Source organism: Coffea arabica, chromosome 2c (assembly GCF_036785885.1).
Source record: "Coffea arabica cultivar ET-39 chromosome 2c, Coffea Arabica ET-39 HiFi, whole genome shotgun sequence".
Classification (NCBI taxonomy): Eukaryota; Viridiplantae; Streptophyta; class Magnoliopsida; order Gentianales; family Rubiaceae; genus Coffea; species Coffea arabica.
In genome coordinates this window covers 22,916,829-22,934,058 of record NC_092312.1, presented here as the reverse complement: position 1 = coordinate 22,934,058, position 17,230 = coordinate 22,916,829, and the positions used below count along the sequence as shown (strand labels likewise).

Genomic DNA, 17,230 nt, shown 5'->3' with positions numbered 1-17,230 from the left:
TCTAGTCTTAAGAGGAGCTGAAGGAAATGAAAACAACTTTGACGAGAAAGCAGCAGAAATTGCAAAACTGACTGACGTGCAGTGCATTGCTAGAGGAAAGACTTTGGCTGCCGCCAATTTTTGTGATAATTTCCTTTTGTCTTAGACTTTGGTAATTCATCAATGACAGCCTTGTACGGGTAGACACTTTCCTCGTACAACCCATGTTCTTCCATCATTAAAAATGCATTTTCCAGATTGGATGATATGTGTCTCCTTTTTTCCTTCCCTTCATCCCCATCCTCTTGTTTCTCCTTCCCTCTAGACTTTTTCTTGGCTGGACGAGCTTGTTCCTCCTCAAGCTTTTGTTTCTCCTTCCCTTTCATCTTTTTGTTGTTAGCCTCTTTCTTCTTGTTCTTGGGTGGACTACCATCCGAATGGTCATACCTCTTATGCACCTCATTAATGAACTCTTGTTTTGACAAAGAGACGGGTTCCCCCCCCCCCCCCCCCAAAATAACATGTAGAGCTGATGCTTGTATTTGGTGGAAGTAATTATTATTAATATAAATGAGGGAATTAGTGCATTTTTACAATTATTACTCTGTTACCAAATTCCAAAATTATAACAGTTATTCGGATGGAAATTAAAAGCAGCAATCTTGCGATCAAACCTACTTAATTGTGAAAAAAGCATCAATCTTGTAAGTAAAACCAAAGGGATTCATGTCAGAATCATCCATGGCCAGTCATTCTTTCAACTTTCAAGCTTTGATTCTAGTCTTAAGAGGCGCTGAAGGAAATGAAAACAACCTTGAGAGGGAAGTAGGAGAAATTGCAAAACTGACTGACATGCAGTGCATTGCTAGAGGAAAGACTTTGGCTGCCGCCAATTTTTGTGGTAATTTCCTTTTGTCTTAGATCTTATAAATTTGCAAAATCTGAAAGAGGGAATTATGTGATCCTAGTTACCAATCGTAACTAAACAATTTATCTATTCCATGATCTTTAAGAACAACCATAGGATTGGTGTAAATATTATAGACTTCAATCTCATTGAAGCAATTTGCTAGAAACTGGATGCTCATCTCATGAGCGGCGATGCAAAAAAATTAAAAAAACTTTGCCGCTTATCAAACGAGCGGCGATGGTTTGAAGGAATTAAAAAAAAAGGAAACTGAAGTAACCCAAAATAAATGAAAATGAAAATTATTTTTACTTAAAGCCTCACATCGGAGTTGCGGCGACCTCTAATCAAGATCCCTCCATCAAACATCACCAATTTTGTGACGATTTTCAATTTTAGCAATATTCTGAGAAATTCGCCATTTATGCCCTTATGATATTTATAAGACCCTGATAGGTAGAAAATACATATTAGATGAGCAAGTCGTCTCCCACTTTCTTTGGGATCTTAATTGATTTTTTCTTTTCTTCTTTTTTTTTAAAGGGTGATAGTAAGGGAACATTGATAACCAGATACCATCACCATTAATTAACAGATTTATTTTTGTTTTATTGATTTTTTATACTGCGAAAGAAACTCGTCGACAACTTCGCAGTAGATGCTTTTCTTCATAAAATTTCTCCCCTGTATAGGGATGGCAAGTTGGCAACGGGTGCGGGGGCGGGTGCCCGCGAGAGTAAAAATGGGACGGGGGCAAAATATATCCCCCTGTCTTAAAACGGGACGGGGACAGGGCAACATACATCCGTCCCCCGCGTATATTAAAATATATATATATATATACACAACAATCCTAAATTTTTCTTTGAGGTGCAGGTTAGGCCATCCACCGTCGGCTCCTTTTCCTTCCTTTCTTCTTTGTGTGGGACTTGCGTCTATCTTCTTCTATTGGTTTAAAAATATACCTGCAAACCAGTCTGGGTAGTAGATCACGGTTTCTTCCGAATCTGAGTTCAACCCGTCGCCATCATCTCCTCCTACCTTAGTTGCACGGCTGCTGTCCGCACTGCCTGGCAGCACATCGGCACATTGTTTCCACCACCAACGCAAACCGCCGCTCTCGCAACATATTGAGATCGTTGGTGTCTAGCCGCTCCAAGGCAGCGATCTCGCCGGCAAGCTGGTCCTCAGCAATTGGATCAAAAGCAACAGACTTTGAGACACATAAATAGAGGTCACCATTTTTCTTGACGGACTATATCTCACCTCTAGAGTCCAGATCGACCGCAACTGCACGCTTCTGCTCCCAGCCTGGGCACTACCGTCTCTGCTCCAGTAGCCACTGATCTGGCAAGAGAGCCTCCGGCAAGTAAAGGAAGCGTCGCAGACAAGCCTTCCTTTAACTACAAAGTGTCTGAAGGCACTTTGATAGACGAAGTCTTCCACTTCGATTTCTTTCCCCGCGGGGGACACGGGACCGGGAGTGGGGGGCAAGGGGCGGGGAACGGGGGAAGTTATTTGACAACGGGGCGAGGGACCCCATCCCCGCCCCATTGCCATCCCTACCCCTGTAGCTCTGACTTGATACTCACATTAAAACCCATAGCTAGCTAGACAAACACCTGCAAATCGCAACAACTCATCAGTTGCCGACTTTCATAAAACCCCTCAAGGGAAGTTGCCAGAGCCCCCCGGTTTGGGGGGGGGGGGGGGTTGTGGAGACCGATCGAGCTTATCAATTATTTCAGAAGCTGGATTCATTGCATTAGGATTCATTGCTACCTTTTTTTCCCCCTCTTTTGCTCCAATGCCATATTGTAAACGTGTCGGAAGAAAATTGACGGAATTTAAGAAGCGGAGAGGGGATGGGAGGATTGAAACCCAAGACCTATGATTACCGAGCCCTCGACAATCTGAAATTCCGTAGACAAATTAAATGACTTCAGCTTTGTCAACGTCTGGTTTTAGTGAGGATAACAATCTTACAAGTTCAAAACACCTTTGCATATTCAGAAATCGTTTGGTAGGCGTGATTAATTGGTCATCGCTAGCTGATGCGCCATCAGCAAGTTAGGCAAAAATCAGTGGTTAATGCTATTGTAAGAATCACGCCTTTGCTCTACCTTTTCTGCAGGAGCCCGTGGTTTCTTAGAACTAATAAAAATTACAGAATTAGAAACAATAAAGGATTAATAGTAGAAATGCAGATCAAAGAGTGTAGTTCTGGTTAATGGCATCAATTTCTATTCCCTTCAGCTTGACAAAAGACTCCACCTTGCCCTTAAGGGTGTGAAGCTCTCTCAACCTTCAAATTCAAGAAAGATGCTACATCAGACAAAGCACAGAAATTTTGCTTCTCATTGTGGAGGGAGGAGAAACAGAAGTCAGTAAAAATGCTACACACGGGACATATTTGGGCAAGCTCTGAGCAAATCAGAGAGACTGAAAAGGCTACAACTTAAATTTGCATAAATATGTTTTGGTAACATGGCTTACCTTGCAATCTCTGCACGCCTTCTGGCTTCTTCAGCCACGTTATTCATCTCCTGGAATGTGCTATTGCGATCTATTAGCTTCACTGGCTCAGGAGCATGGAGGCCATGCAGTGTCCGTTGCTCCGTGGCCCAAGCAGCCTCACGGGCTTCCTTTCCAAAGTTCTTTTGGGTGGAGAATGCAGTCTGGCCACAAGAAACATAATTGGGCAAACATAAATGTTGATTTATGGAGAAAATAATGAAAATTGAACCTGCAAACTGTTAATAGTATACTCTAGGACTTTTTGCAGAATGCTGTAGGATTTAGCTATACTTACCCTTTTTTCCACCACCAGACCCCAGGCTTTTCCACTGAGTGAATATCTAACCAAGAACTTAAGGGGATCAAGAAGCATGTAGGTGATGATATTGTATAACCAGATGACACCGGTCCAACCCCAGCCAATGCTTCTGATTCCAGCAAAACCCCAGGTTGCAGTGGCAGATATTACAGTTGCAATCTGCAATGCGGACCGCCATTAACTCTATACTAAGAAAGGTACGAAATTTGATCCAACAAATATTTGGTAATCTTAAATATGGGTCACAAATTGATTGTTTCACTTTACTATTTAGAACTCTATTTGTCTCAGAACTCGGTGCGAAGTAGATGTAATGAGGTGACGGTTGTGCTTTAAGTAGAAAAGTTAGAAAAGTATCCTGCATCCATGGTCTTGCGTGAAGAAAACTGGACTATGGAGTTCACTCGCGTAGACTAAAGGAACCAGTTTTTATCTTTTCGTCCATATGCAAATATGCGTTATTCATCTAGAGGATGAATCACTAAAATGCTGCACCTGGAGAGTGCAAGACAAAATGCAGACTGCTTCAATTGCATATGGGAAAGACAAAGGAGGATAAAAGAGGAAAAGAGAATAAAAATTGAACTTGAGCTTGAACTGTATGGGGAAACAGTTAAACCAAGATGGAAGTATCCAGAGTGTAAGTCATACACAATATAGAGAATGTATATTTAGAAGGTAAATTATTGGATGCACCATTTTCATGCTTAGAACAGCTTCATGAATCTCATAGTTTTCTGAACTCAAAAACTAGTATTATGACTGGTTAGTGAACAATGACTTGGTTTTATGTGAATTATTCTATAAGTTTTGAAATAACATTGAGAAAATTGAAGATATAGTGACTAGTGAGTTAGGACTTTTGGACCAAATGACATTCATGACAGAAATGTTTATCTTCATCGCATAAGTACAGAAGACAGGATAATCAAGAATCTTAATCATTCTGCTCGATTATTCTTCTTCACCATTTGGACTGAAAGCAATCTACAGCTTCTTTTGTAAGTCAATAGTTTTCGGTCTGAGTTGCTATTGACATTTTATCTTACGCAAAATAACATGCAAAGAGGTAGAAGAACATGTTACCAGCTGTGCAATAACAAAGGCTGTCACTAGGAGGAAACCAGGTCTCTCTTTGAATGACCAACTCGTCGAGCGAGTCACAAAAATTAGGGCCTGGCTGATGGTGCTAACTTGGAGATAAACTGCTGATGCCACCATTTGATTGAGGCGCTTAGCTACCTCATCGTTTGACATATCGAATTCGTGCTTGTTGAAATTCCTTACGTTAAAAACATTCTGATAAAAAGAAAACCAAGGACAATCAACAAAAAATGGATGAATAGTAAAATGATATAACGGAATAAGCTTACATTAGATAAATGCCAAGTAATCTGAGTTATTAAGTTTCAGAAACATGGATAACATCTAGGGCTCTTAAGCCAGTATGCATAGTCTCTGAAAATTTTATGCAGCCTCCTTAAGTATTATTCAACTGATGTCGAAACATCTTTCAAAATGCAAAGTATTAGCAAATAAGCATTTCTTGTCCCTAATTACCGTGAAAGCAAGAAGGAAACACATACAAGGATGCATTGACACATTATTCTTCTTTTACGTGCAATCTGTAAGCTGCACTAGTAACCCAACAATGACTTTCCAGTTACCTTAAAGAAGCTAGTTTCATATGCCACATAAAAGAATATAACAGTAGTCACGGCCATGTAAGCACCAAGAGCAACCCCTGTGGCAAAAATTTCACTAAGCTTCCAACTGTCTGGAACTGGGGAAGGTTTAACCCTGTCTTTGGAAATTGTCATGATTGTACCTAGACAAATAAATTCCTATGTCAGATAGAAAGAACCTGCAACAAGAAGACTTATGAGATGTTGTCAAATCTTAAACCAAGTACTGATGTATGCTAACCGTCATTCAGGATGGCAATGACAAGAACCATGAAAGGAGGGAAATCAAATTTCCAAATACATGTCAGCAACATGAATCCTAACTGCACAAGCAACCAGGTGCAGTATGAAAAGAAGAAAAGAATGCTTCTATATCTGGAGCATCAAGAATATATTGTTCATAGAAAACTTACCACAATACGAATAGTGATAGACACAGCATATATCTGGAGAAAACAAAGACTATTTTCAGCCAGTTACTTGCACAAAATCTCTGTCTCTACTAAACAATGTGATGTCACTATTACCGTATAGTTTTTCATTCTTTGGAAAATTGCACGGCTTGTTAGGACAGCACTGATGATCACACTTAAGCCAGGTTCTGTCAGAACAATGTCAGAGGCACTTCGAGCAGCATCAGTTGAATCTGCTACTGCAATACCTATGTCAGCTATCTTTAGTGCAGGTGCATCATTTACTCCATCTCCAGTCATTCCACAAATGTGCTTTCGTGCTTGTAGTCTTTTTACAATCTCATATTTATGTTCTACAAAAGGACGCATAAAGCCACAATTGTGATCAAGGCTTTTATGGTAACACATCATATATGGACTTTGAAGGAATTTGAGTTTTAGACTGCAAGATTTACCAGGAAAGACTCCAGCAAAACCATCAGCTTTCTCAATAAGTTCATCTATTGGTAGTGCTGCAACTGCTTCATCTTTGCTGCCTCCAAGCAAAGATGAAGAAGGATACATATTTGTGCCCATTCCAAGTCGTCTTCCTGTTTCCTTAGCTATTGCCAACTGGTCACCAGTTATCATTTTCACACTGACTCCCAGGTCAAGCGCTCTTCTAATTGTTTCTGCACTATCATGTCGGGGTGGATCAAAAAGCGGGAGAAGGCCAATGAATTCCCAGGGGCCACCAGGACCATCTTTGTTGCCTGAAGGCACTTCCTACATGGGAAAGAATTGCATAATTCTGTCAACAAGCAAATAGCAGATGCAAGGAACAATATACAGTTCAAAGAACCTCAAGTACCTGATAAGCAACTCCAAGAGAACGAAGACCACGATCTGCAAATTTGTCAATGATGGAATGTACCTTTTTCTCAATCACTGACTTGTTATATGCTAGATTGAGAATCTATGGAACACAATTTGTAGAATTTCAGATGTTCCACATTTTACATGGTTTAACCTGTACTCTTGTTAAAATATCTGGATAGGTTACCTGCTCTGGTGCACCTTTGCTTACTCTATGCATTTTCCCAGCTTTATCTACGTATGTCAGAGCTGTTCTTTTGTCAGTTGGATTAAACGGGAGAAAGTGAACTTCTTTGATTCCAGCTCGTGCCTTACAAGAATGAAAAATGGAAATATTAGAAGTGAAATATAGGAAAGACTATCAGAAAATCATGATGACTCCAATTTTCCAATTTTTTATTTAAGCAGACAAACTAGTGATGCTCTTGATATAGCTTTAAGTGGAATTAAGGTAGTTTTCCCTCAGCAACATTTCAAAAAAATCCTTATCTGCAGAGTACAGTTCATCTCCTCTTTTTTCAATTATTTTTTGCAGTGACACCTATTTTACACAAATAATGGGAAAGCTTTCTATCAGCTGTTTAAATCTTGAACACACACAAAGCAGTCTTTACAAAGAAAGTGCAGCATTGACATACCTCCTTAGGATCCGATAGCATCGAAACAATTGCTGTATCAATAGCATCTTGATTCTCTATCCTTGATGCTCTTGCAGCCATTAGTACAACTGCATCCTTGTCAACACCTTTAGCGAAAACCTGCATTTGAAAATGGTCCCTTCAAAATGACTAGATGTTGCATGTGTGGTCAATTCAACTTCAAATTTAATCAGTTTTCCCTATCAAGATGACATTGAAATCTGATGCACAGACTTATATTATGAAAGAACGTAAGTTGTTTAATCTTGTGTACACCTTATTCTCCACATGCTGAGACTTTACCAAACTGATGAGATTTGACGTTGAAAGTGTTCTCTACTATGAGAAACGTATGCGAGAGATTAATATGAAGGAACAAAGCATAATGTTGGATTCTTTCCTAATGCAGAGAGAGAGAGAGAAAGCCGAAGCATAACCTCAATCATATTTTTGTCCACTGTCAACTTGTTAAGTGTAAGTGTGCCTGTCTTATCACTGCATAAGACATCCATCCCAGCCATTTCCTCAATTGCCGTCATCCTTTTTGTTATTGCACCCTGCATAAAAAATGTTTACCGGGATAACTTGACTGGTATTCAACTTAGCAAAAGTATATTGGATAAGTATATCTATATCATAATTATATCTTGATCATGATTTCACAACGAAAAAGGAGGCACTGTTTTGCTTGCAAGTTGCAACGAACCTGTTGAGACAATCGATGTGATCCTATTGCCATGGTAACAGAAAGTACAGTGGGCATTGCAATTGGAATACCACCAATGAGAAGTACAAGAAGGTTATCAATACCAGTTCGGTATGATCTCTCTTGAATTGCATATATGACAATGATTTCAATAAGCATTCCAACAGCAATGGAGCAAATGCAGAAGTTTCCAATTGCTGTTAAAACCTGCCAAAAGATTATTTACTATGGCTTTCTCATCGTAAGAAATGGAAACAAGAAATCATATATTCATTCAAATTTCCAACAAATTTTAGGGAATGCAAATGGGGAAGCGTTGTATTCAGAAACATACCTTCTGGAAATGCCCAACATGTGTGGTATTTTCCACAAGATGAGCTGCTTTGCCAAAGAAAGTATGAACTCCAGTAGCTATTACGACTGCGTCAATCTCACCTTGCTTACATGTTGAGCCTGAATAAACCCCATCACCAGGATTCTTGGTTACTGGAAGGGATTCTCCAGTAAGTGCAGACTGTTACAGTGAAAATGTTTAGCAAAGGAGAGGAAACCATTCAGGATAAATGGTCATTCTTCAACATGTTGATGTGAAAAGAAGAAGAAAATTATGATCCAGAAACTTTGATGTAGTATCAGCTATCCAACTCAATTTTCTGGCAACTCATATTACATCCAAACAATCACTATCTGACACCAACTACTTTTGCCCTTTAATGTGAGTAAAGCCCGCACCAGTGAGTTTTTAACTACATTTGTTTAATGTAAGGCATTCCTGTTTATAGTAATAAACTCACAATGTAGTATCATTACTTGGTTGCTTCAAAAGAGGAGTCCATTGAATTGTAATCAATGTTTAGCACACACCTACTGTTAAGTTAACATATCAAGAAATGGTTTAACTGCTAAAGAGGAAGACACTATCAAGCTATATTAACAGACTCTTGTTTCCCACTCACATGGACCAATCCCATGATTTTTTTTGGTTAAATTTAAAAAGGACAAAGATTGATGGAAGGGTTATTTAGAGTATTCTTGTTATATTTCAAATTATTACTATCATTATTATTAGTACTCTTTTTTTTTTTTTTTGTGTAAATCAGTTGGAAACTGAAGATCATTAATCTGATAGTAGTTAGCTTTATCATATAAGAACTCTGGCTGATTCAGGAGAAATACTTTGGGGAATAGAACATGTAAGTGAACTACGTACAGAGCCTGAGGCAAAACACTGAAAAGATCCACAAAACTGTTTTTGTTTTTTTGGAGTCTCTATATGCTTTTGGAAGATGATCTCATTTTTCCCATTTCTTTGCAGCATCTGAGTACCTGATCTATTTTTAGTGGATCCCCTTCTAGAAGACGTGCATCAGCTGGGACAATGTCACCAAGTTTGATACTAATGATATCACCTGGAACCAGCACTGAAGCATCTTCTTCACTCCATTTACCATCACGCAAGACCTGGAAAGTTTTTGAGAAAATTAGAACTAAAGATTTAATGACAGATTACATTTGACAAACAGTTTATGAAGTTCGATACCTTTGCTTTTGGAGCCAACCGCGCCATGAGAGCGGCAGCAGCATTTCCAGCATTATTTTCCTCAATAAAACTGATGGTTGAGTTGATAATGAGCAAAAGCAAGATACCAACAAAGTCTTGAATATCTGGACCCTTGCCCTGTAGAATTTAGTCTTTATTAAACGTCAAGGAGGATAAAGTTCAAAACTTGTCATACACTGTAGTAACTGATCCGGAAAAAGATTTCAACAGGCAGCTAGTGCCCAATAAATCGAAGATTTTCTGGCAGAAATTTCCAAGGCTATAATTTATCCACAATTAATCAAATGCTTGAAGTATCAATTACATTCAATTTAAGGTCTTAATTATCGAAGTAATTAATTGTTTGGGTACGCAGAAGATAGAGCTACAAAAAGATCCTTACCCCTCCATTTGCAAGAGCAATGGACATGATAGCAGCGGCCTCCATGACCCAAGACAGAGGATTCCACATAAAGCCCAAGAATTTCAATGCTTTACTTTCCTGAGTAAGCAAGAGCAGTGGATGTCGAATTCAGGGAACAAAGAAGAAAAAGAATACGAAATAGTAAGTGGAGGAAGGAAGATTTCAACCTTCTTCTCCTCAAGTTTATTGAAACCAAACAAATCCAATCGTTCTTTAACTGCATCTGAGCTCAAACCTTTCCTAGTACACTTCAGATTATCAAATACCTCTTCAAGGGGAATGTTTTCCTGCACATTGAGGCTCCAAAACTCAATATTCTGATGGTAATTTTGTCCATGACAGTCTTTATCATGGATCCGCAATCTCTCTTGTAAAGTGTATATAACATCAGAAGATCTGTTAAGGGCACATTTTTATTCATTACTTCAATCATGGTCATTGTATTTGTGAGGAGCAACTTATTTGGGGATCACATGGAAGACTCCCCACTGTTTATCTCTTGCACTTATCCAAGCACTAATTTCTTTTCTTATTGGGATTAAGTTCATGAGTTGAAATTATTTCACTTTAAATGTGCCTTTCGTTTCTTGATTTATGTATCATTATCGCTTCAGAAATTCAGAATGAATCCAGCAGGATTTTAACATGCAAAAAAATAAAAATAAAAAATAAAATCTTTAACTGACTGATACGCTAACTTAATAAGTAAACACTTTCTGAAATTGTACTGTACACGTACAAGATCAACAGCTTCCTTGATGACTGCATCAAGGGCAACTGACTTCTCATACATCATCTATTTCCTTCTTTCAAATCCCAATCACCAGCTTCTTGTAAAGATTCTGCATTTCCACAAAACACATGTTGAACATACAAACACCTTCCACAGGTAGGAAAAATTCCTAGAACTAACATAAGCCTGAGAATTTGCAATATTTCTCTTCTGTTTCAAAATTTTAAATGCAAATCAAGAAGGATAATAACTACTGCCATTTTCATCCATATGCATTAAAAAAAGGAAATATATCATGTAAATTAAGTGTATATGTGTGGTTCTGGAATGAATGTTAAATATAACTCATCCTCGCCAACCATGGTTCTGTCAAGAGGTAAGGGACTCTCAGCAATTCCGAGAGATTAAAAGTTTGATTCTTCTCACCAGAAACTAATATTCTTGATATATCTAATTCATGTGGATAGTCATAGCCACTGTCTCAAGAAAGGTAAGGTTCAACACGACATAGATGAAATCAGAGTTTCTCCACACACGGGGTGATTGGACAAGAATGCAATGTTGCCACAGAAAATTCTGTGTAATCTAACCTACTTTACCCATTATCAGTAAAATCAGTAAGAGATGAAGAACGATACACATTTTTATACCTGTAAATTGAAGAGTGCTTTCAATTTCACATTCAGCTAGATTGCTGCTATAATATTGCTGGAGCAATTAGCACCTAGCAGCTTTGCCTCAACCTTTAGTTGTGGCAATAGTCTAAGGGCCTGGTGTAAGTTTCAAGGATGTACCAAATTCATCAAAATATATACTCAACATGCAAACAAAATTATGAGAAGTTCCAGCGTTACTTGAATTTGAATATCCTTAAAAGGGAAAAAAAAAGTGCAAGAATCAGGAACCGGGCACGCACTAGCCTTAAACCAAGAAAAAGACAGCAAGGCGGATACAGAAAATGTACGTTGCGGTGCATGGGGTGGGAACTATGTAGGAAATGTGAAAGCTCCACATGGAAAGAGGTGGAAGTTCGAATTTTAGCCGGCAGGAGACACTTCGGCAAACTCACCAATCTGCTGGCGAGATGAGTAAAAGTCTGGGAGATTTTATTTAACGTATGATTGTTTTGCCGCTTTGACGGCATTTCTTGGGAAATCTCGCAAGTACAAGTGCAACATTCTTGTACTTGACCAAAATTTTGCAAATTTGGTGATTTTGTCAATATCCTAAAGTCACTTTTGTGGTGACGTGAGGTTTGACACTGGGCAAGCCAGGTCTCTTGCAGGTTAAGATTCAAAGCTTATTTGATAAACTTGTAATTGGAACTCTCGAATTCCATCCTTTGCATTCTTGCAAATTAAATTTATATTGGCCAGATGCAACAAAGAGTTTTATACTTTGCATAAGAACTCAATCCCAACCATTTCAGTAGATATCTTACAACTAAAAACCTTTTTTTTTTTTTTTTGTTCGATCCATTTTCTTCACCGTCGCGAACCCCAATTAAATTTAATAAGAAATTTTGGTGTGGTAGCTAAAGTTAAAAGTTCAAGAACTAGATGTTTTGAGTTCAAATGCTCTATCCCTTATTTCACTTCTTAAAATTCCATCCCTTCCTTACTTTAAAAAAAAAGAAATCCAAACTGCATCAAATGCTATTTGTATCCTAGTAGGTATGAAATGATCAAGGCGTGATAAAAGATTCGTAAACTAGTAGATATGTAGTGATTAGGTAGCATGATAAAAGATCTTGCAGTTTTGAAGAACAAGGAACTAAATAGCTAATCATTAGATCGAATCAGCAGCTAGCTAGAAGAGAGTTTTTAGAATCTTTTTCAATAATCAGGTTCAGGATTAGAATTAAAATTGAATACCAAAGAAAAATTTTGAGCATTTTATAAACTTACACCACAGCTGCTTTCGAGTTTTTGTGATAATATATACTACATTTTACACATAATCACGTACTGAATATTTGTTGTGTTACATTACATAAGGATACCTTACGTACGTAAACTTTATTCAGTTTCTTAGTCGAGTGAAGCTGCCTGCCTACACATTAACCTCTATACTTTATGGTATACGTTTCTCTCTTTATTAGCTACGTAGAATAGAAAATAATTTGCAATATTTTTTTTTGTAATAACAAGTTCGTCCAAATGATTAAAATTTAGACTCGGTCCACTTAAAGTCTTTATTCTTGTCTCGTACTATGGTGGGATTTTGTCATTGATGCTTTCGCACTCGATCGTTCTTTTTTCTTTAGAATGGTAGTGTGACAAGACAAAGATCTCACAAAAGAATGCACAAAATTGACTTGTATAATTCCAACAAACAAAGAGATAAGGTGAACCAGCACAAGACACAGACAACTCAAGATAGTGCTACTACCGTATGCTCAGACCAATTAAAAGGCCGAAATTGAGAGATAACCAAATGCATATCACTAATTAAAAATGCTTCTCTTTCACCAACCAACTAGTTTCTGTCTAATTTTTTTTTTTTTTTTTTATATATAAATGATTGTGAAACTCTGCAAGAACTTCTGGGCATTTGTTTCACTTTGACAAATGGCCCTAATCTATCAGAGTCCATATACTCAATAGTCAATCTCTAATCTTCGAATGGCGGTTTCAGGAGACTTGTTCAATTGGTGGTCAAGAGTAAACACTACACATTCAACTGAAAATCACCAAATTCATCCGACCAAAGTTCAACTTCTGTTGTGCTGTCGGATTAACGTTTTAGATGTTTCTAATTTGTATTATAGTACTATCGTCACAAGTTTGACTACGTACGCCTGCCTTCGAGGAAGAAAAATCATGAGTTCTTCCTGAATTGTTTCCGGACAGAAGATCAATCATAGGATTTAGATGGTGGTACATTGAAGGGACGAAAAAAAGGAGACGCATATCATCCAATCTGGAAAATGCATTTTTAATGATGGAAGAATATGGGTTGTACGAGGAAAGTGTCTACCCGTACAATGCTGTCATGGATGAATCATTTGTTACACCTGCAGCTGCCATGACTTGTGTGAGTTACTTGATCTAGTGTTTTTATTATTCTACAATTTTTTTGTTAGATTAGAGAATAGACTTCTCATTACACAATGCCATTATGACAGGTGGAAACATCATGAGTCTAGCAACTGGACCTTGCCAAACTCATGGCACAGCTCAGCTGCGAAGCTAGAAAAAATTTTCAGTAGGGGCAAAAATAATTCTAAAATTTTTTACATACTCTTTTTCTAGTTTTTTAAGGAAAAAAATATTCACCAACAAGTACAAATGATACATATATTTCATGAAAAATATAAAAAGACAAACTCAAAATTATTAATGTAATAATAATTTTATTTTAAAAAGCAAACTAAACTATTTACAATTGCTCATGACGAGTTTTCGTATTTTGATAACAGTTTATAACCTTTTCATTTTGAATCTCACGAAGTATATTTTTCTCAATATAAGTAACTAAACAATCATTCATTCAAGTGTCTTCCATTCTATTTCGTAACCGATTCTTCACTATATTTATAATTGAAAAAACCCTTTCTACGGTAGCTGTAACAAATAACAAGAAGTAAAATCAAAAGCAATTTTGAGAGCAAATAAACTAGTAAATACACAAAACTCCGGGGGCCACACTTGAAATTATATCAAATTTTTATAAGTATTATAGAAATTGCCCAGTGTAAATACGCCGCTAGCGCAGCCGATCCAACACTAGCCAAACTCCTTAGCACTTTGGCACTTCAGTCCACCATCAAGTAGAGAATTTTCACCAGTCCAACTCTTAGAAAAATTCACTTACCTATGAGTAACCCAATCTCGCAACCTGAAACTCCGATACCAATTTGATAGGGGGAAACATCTCGTGAGAACCCACCAAAGAGCCAAATATGTAAGTAAGGAATCCAACTCTGATCCAAAAACTTAAACTATTACGTTTCAGGTCTTTCTCCATCTCTTGAACTAATGTGGGACATAATCTTTTACTCACAAGCCTAACATATTAGTTGTTGCTAAAAATGTATGTATTTCACCGGGCGCAGAAGTTTTTTACTTTGGACTCTATTATTGGAAAATACAAGAATCTTGCCAAGGTTGAGGCTGAGGTTCTTGAAGCTCTTGAGCACCAGCCGGTCGCTGGTGTCATGGAATCATACAGAAGTCTGAGAAAGTTCGAAGGCAAAGTTTGTGAAAATTTTGTAAATATCTACCGTGTGTACATATTATACACTAGATAACCTATCATGGTTTCTGGCTTTACTGCATTCAAAATATTCCCACTCTAAACTTTCTCAAGACATGGAGAAGGGCAAGAGAGGTGACAATGCACAAACTAATGCTTCTCACTGAATTTCTTCGGCAGGCAGTCTTTTTCTCAACAACGAACCTCAGAACTTCCAAAGAACTTGCAGATAACAAGAACCAAAAGCTGCAATTACGTAGTTATCCCTTTTACTGTTAGCTAAGTACTATTTCTGCAAGGAATACAAGATAACCTGCTGTCATGCTTCTCTCTTTTATCTTTATTTGTTTATTTATTTTGGCAGGGGAGAGGGATGGCTCTGGGAGGAGAGTAGCAGGGGAATATCAGAGGAAAGAGGTGCATGGACGATAATCAAACAGAGCCACCAACTATGAATCAAGGGATAAGTTCAATATGCACCTAAGTATCATCTTACCAACTACCTAACAAACACAAGCAAATTGTAATTACCACGAGTAAAGAGAATGCTTTACAGAAGAAAATAATAACTGTAGAGTAATTTTAGGACTTCAAATTGCAGCAAAACTGCAAATTTACCTCAGCATCAGATCGTGCAAATGCTATCAGGGGTGCCACACCACCTTCTCGTCCAATAGCAATGCTGATACACAAGCAACAAATGACACTTCAAATAGGAAGTAGCACAGGAAAAAAAAAAAAAAAGGAGGCATGAAAGCACTACAAATTAGGAGCATTAGATAAAACTCCTCCGTCTTTGCAATATTTCGCGGGACCTGTTTCTTATTATGCCCTACCATAATGACAGGTTGACAGGTTGACAGGTTGTCGAAGCCTGTGCAATAATAAATACCTGCTCAAACTAAAAGTAGTTTCTGTAGATAGTGGTGAGTAGGGTCGAATCCACAGGGACTGGGAGTAATTATTTCTTTTCAAGCTCACAGTGACAAGGGGAGTGTTTTTATGCAGAAGGTGACAATCAAAGAAATTCAACTAAAATAAAAAGCTACTAAAAATTAAATAACAAATTACTAAAATCAAATGAGTGATAATTAAGGATCTAGCCAAGGAATAACTTCAGCAAAGGTGCACCTAATTGATCATCGATAAGCAAAGGCAATTCCAATTATTTACTAATAAATAGGTTATAACTGCCAAACAAGCGATGACAGTCAACCCCTCCTTACTGTGTCGGTGATCAAGGTACGCCCGTTAATCACTGCTCTAATTGAGAAATAATCCTAGGTACGCCCGTAGAATTTAATTCCTCAATTGCCTTACGTATTAGAGGAGCCCTATTCTAACCAAATAACGCACTACCAGGGTTATTTTAGATTAGCCCGCGTATTCCCCTGACACAAACCCAATCATGCCAGTTATCACTATTTTGAGACAATTAAACAATTACGGATTTAACACCTCAATTGACAATAGATTATTAAATTAACTAATTATCCGGATCCAAGACAATCAATTAATTAAACAACCATAAGTACTGCAATCAGGGAATATGCAAATACCAATAAATAAGAGAAAAAGATAAAATTAAATCGATCTCACAAGTTTTAGGCAATCCAAAGCATCCATTGTCCCTTGACTAGAGAAAGAAAATTAGTTCATAATTGATGAACTAAATCCGCCAGAAATTGTTGCAAAAGCTGCGGCCATCAATTGGGAAGCTGGGCGAATTCAATTCGTCTATTCAATAAAGAAAGAAAGCTACAAGAGTCCACTGAGTGTGTTCGCTTTTGCCCGACATTCGGAGAAGAGAAATTGAATAGGCAGAATCAAAGACATAAGCTAAGCTCCTCAGCAATCTTCCCTGCGTAAGAAAAAGCTAACTAACAAAGACTAAGAAGAAAAGTCAACAACTGCGGCTAAGCTACAAGACGAAAAGCTCTCCAAAGAGAAATCAAAAGCTAAGCTTCCGTAGTGCTAGTCCTATGCTATTTCTATATTTCCTATCTCCTCTGCGGCGGCTCTCCTTCCGGAGAGGAAGAAGCCGACCCCTCCTTCAGCCCTTCGTTGCTCCTTTTAATGCTTTTGTCTTCGGCAATTACTAAAATGGGCATAAGCTTGCCTTTGCCAACAATGCCCCTGGGGTGAGCTCTGTGCCTTAGACTCCTTTTTTGTCAAATTAGCACTTGTTATCATATTTTCGTTCTACTCCCTGGAATATATGCAAAACACTAAAAATGAGTAGAATCCAGCAATTAATCCACATCGGGTCAGGTAATAGAGAAAATTAATAATAAAATAAATGATAAAATTACACCCT

The 17,230-nt window shown here is 37.8% G+C and overlaps 1 protein-coding gene across 4 annotated transcripts; it reads right to left on the bottom strand.

Moving 5' to 3' along the window:
• Positions 1–1,518: 1,518 nt before the first annotated feature.
• On the bottom strand, positions 1,519–16,971 carry LOC113726869 (plasma membrane ATPase 1). Of its 4 annotated transcripts, XM_027250779.2 has the most exons (22): positions 16,513–16,971; positions 15,532–15,595; positions 10,723–10,825; positions 10,151–10,270; positions 9,963–10,061; positions 9,560–9,697; positions 9,346–9,480; positions 8,354–8,533; positions 8,020–8,226; positions 7,751–7,870; positions 7,314–7,433; positions 6,863–6,985; positions 6,671–6,775; positions 6,276–6,585; positions 5,935–6,173; positions 5,821–5,853; positions 5,649–5,730; positions 5,390–5,550; positions 4,809–5,021; positions 3,699–3,881; positions 3,383–3,564; positions 1,519–3,191 (listed from the first exon to the last, which is right to left on the bottom strand). In XM_027250779.2, the coding sequence occupies exons 3-22, from the start codon at positions 10,777–10,779 to the stop codon at positions 3,095–3,097; spliced, it is 2,904 nt and encodes a 967-aa protein (XP_027106580.1). In that variant the 5' UTR covers positions 10,780–10,825; positions 15,532–15,595; positions 16,513–16,971; the 3' UTR covers positions 1,519–3,094. The 4 variants fall into 4 exon arrangements, with proteins under 4 accessions (XP_027106580.1, XP_027106579.1, XP_071931465.1 ...); XM_027250778.2 differs by having other exon boundaries at positions 5,935–6,585; XM_072075364.1 differs by lacking the exon at positions 16,513–16,971 and having other exon boundaries at positions 5,935–6,585; positions 15,532–16,436.
• Between the last annotated feature and the right edge of the window lie 259 nt (positions 16,972–17,230).

Coding starts and splice junctions, on each gene's coding strand:
- LOC113726869 (XM_027250778.2), bottom strand. CDS start 10,779: ATGATGTATGAGAAGTCAGTTGCCCTTGATGCAGTCATCAAGGAAGCT. Junction 9,481..9,559: donor GGTTGGCTCCAAAAGCAAAG/GTATCGAACTTC, acceptor AAAACTTTCCAG/GTCTTGCGTGATGGTAAATG. Junction 8,227..8,353: donor ATGTTGGGCATTTCCAGAAG/GTATGTTTCTGA, acceptor ATCTTTTGGCAG/GTTTTAACAGCAATTGGAAA.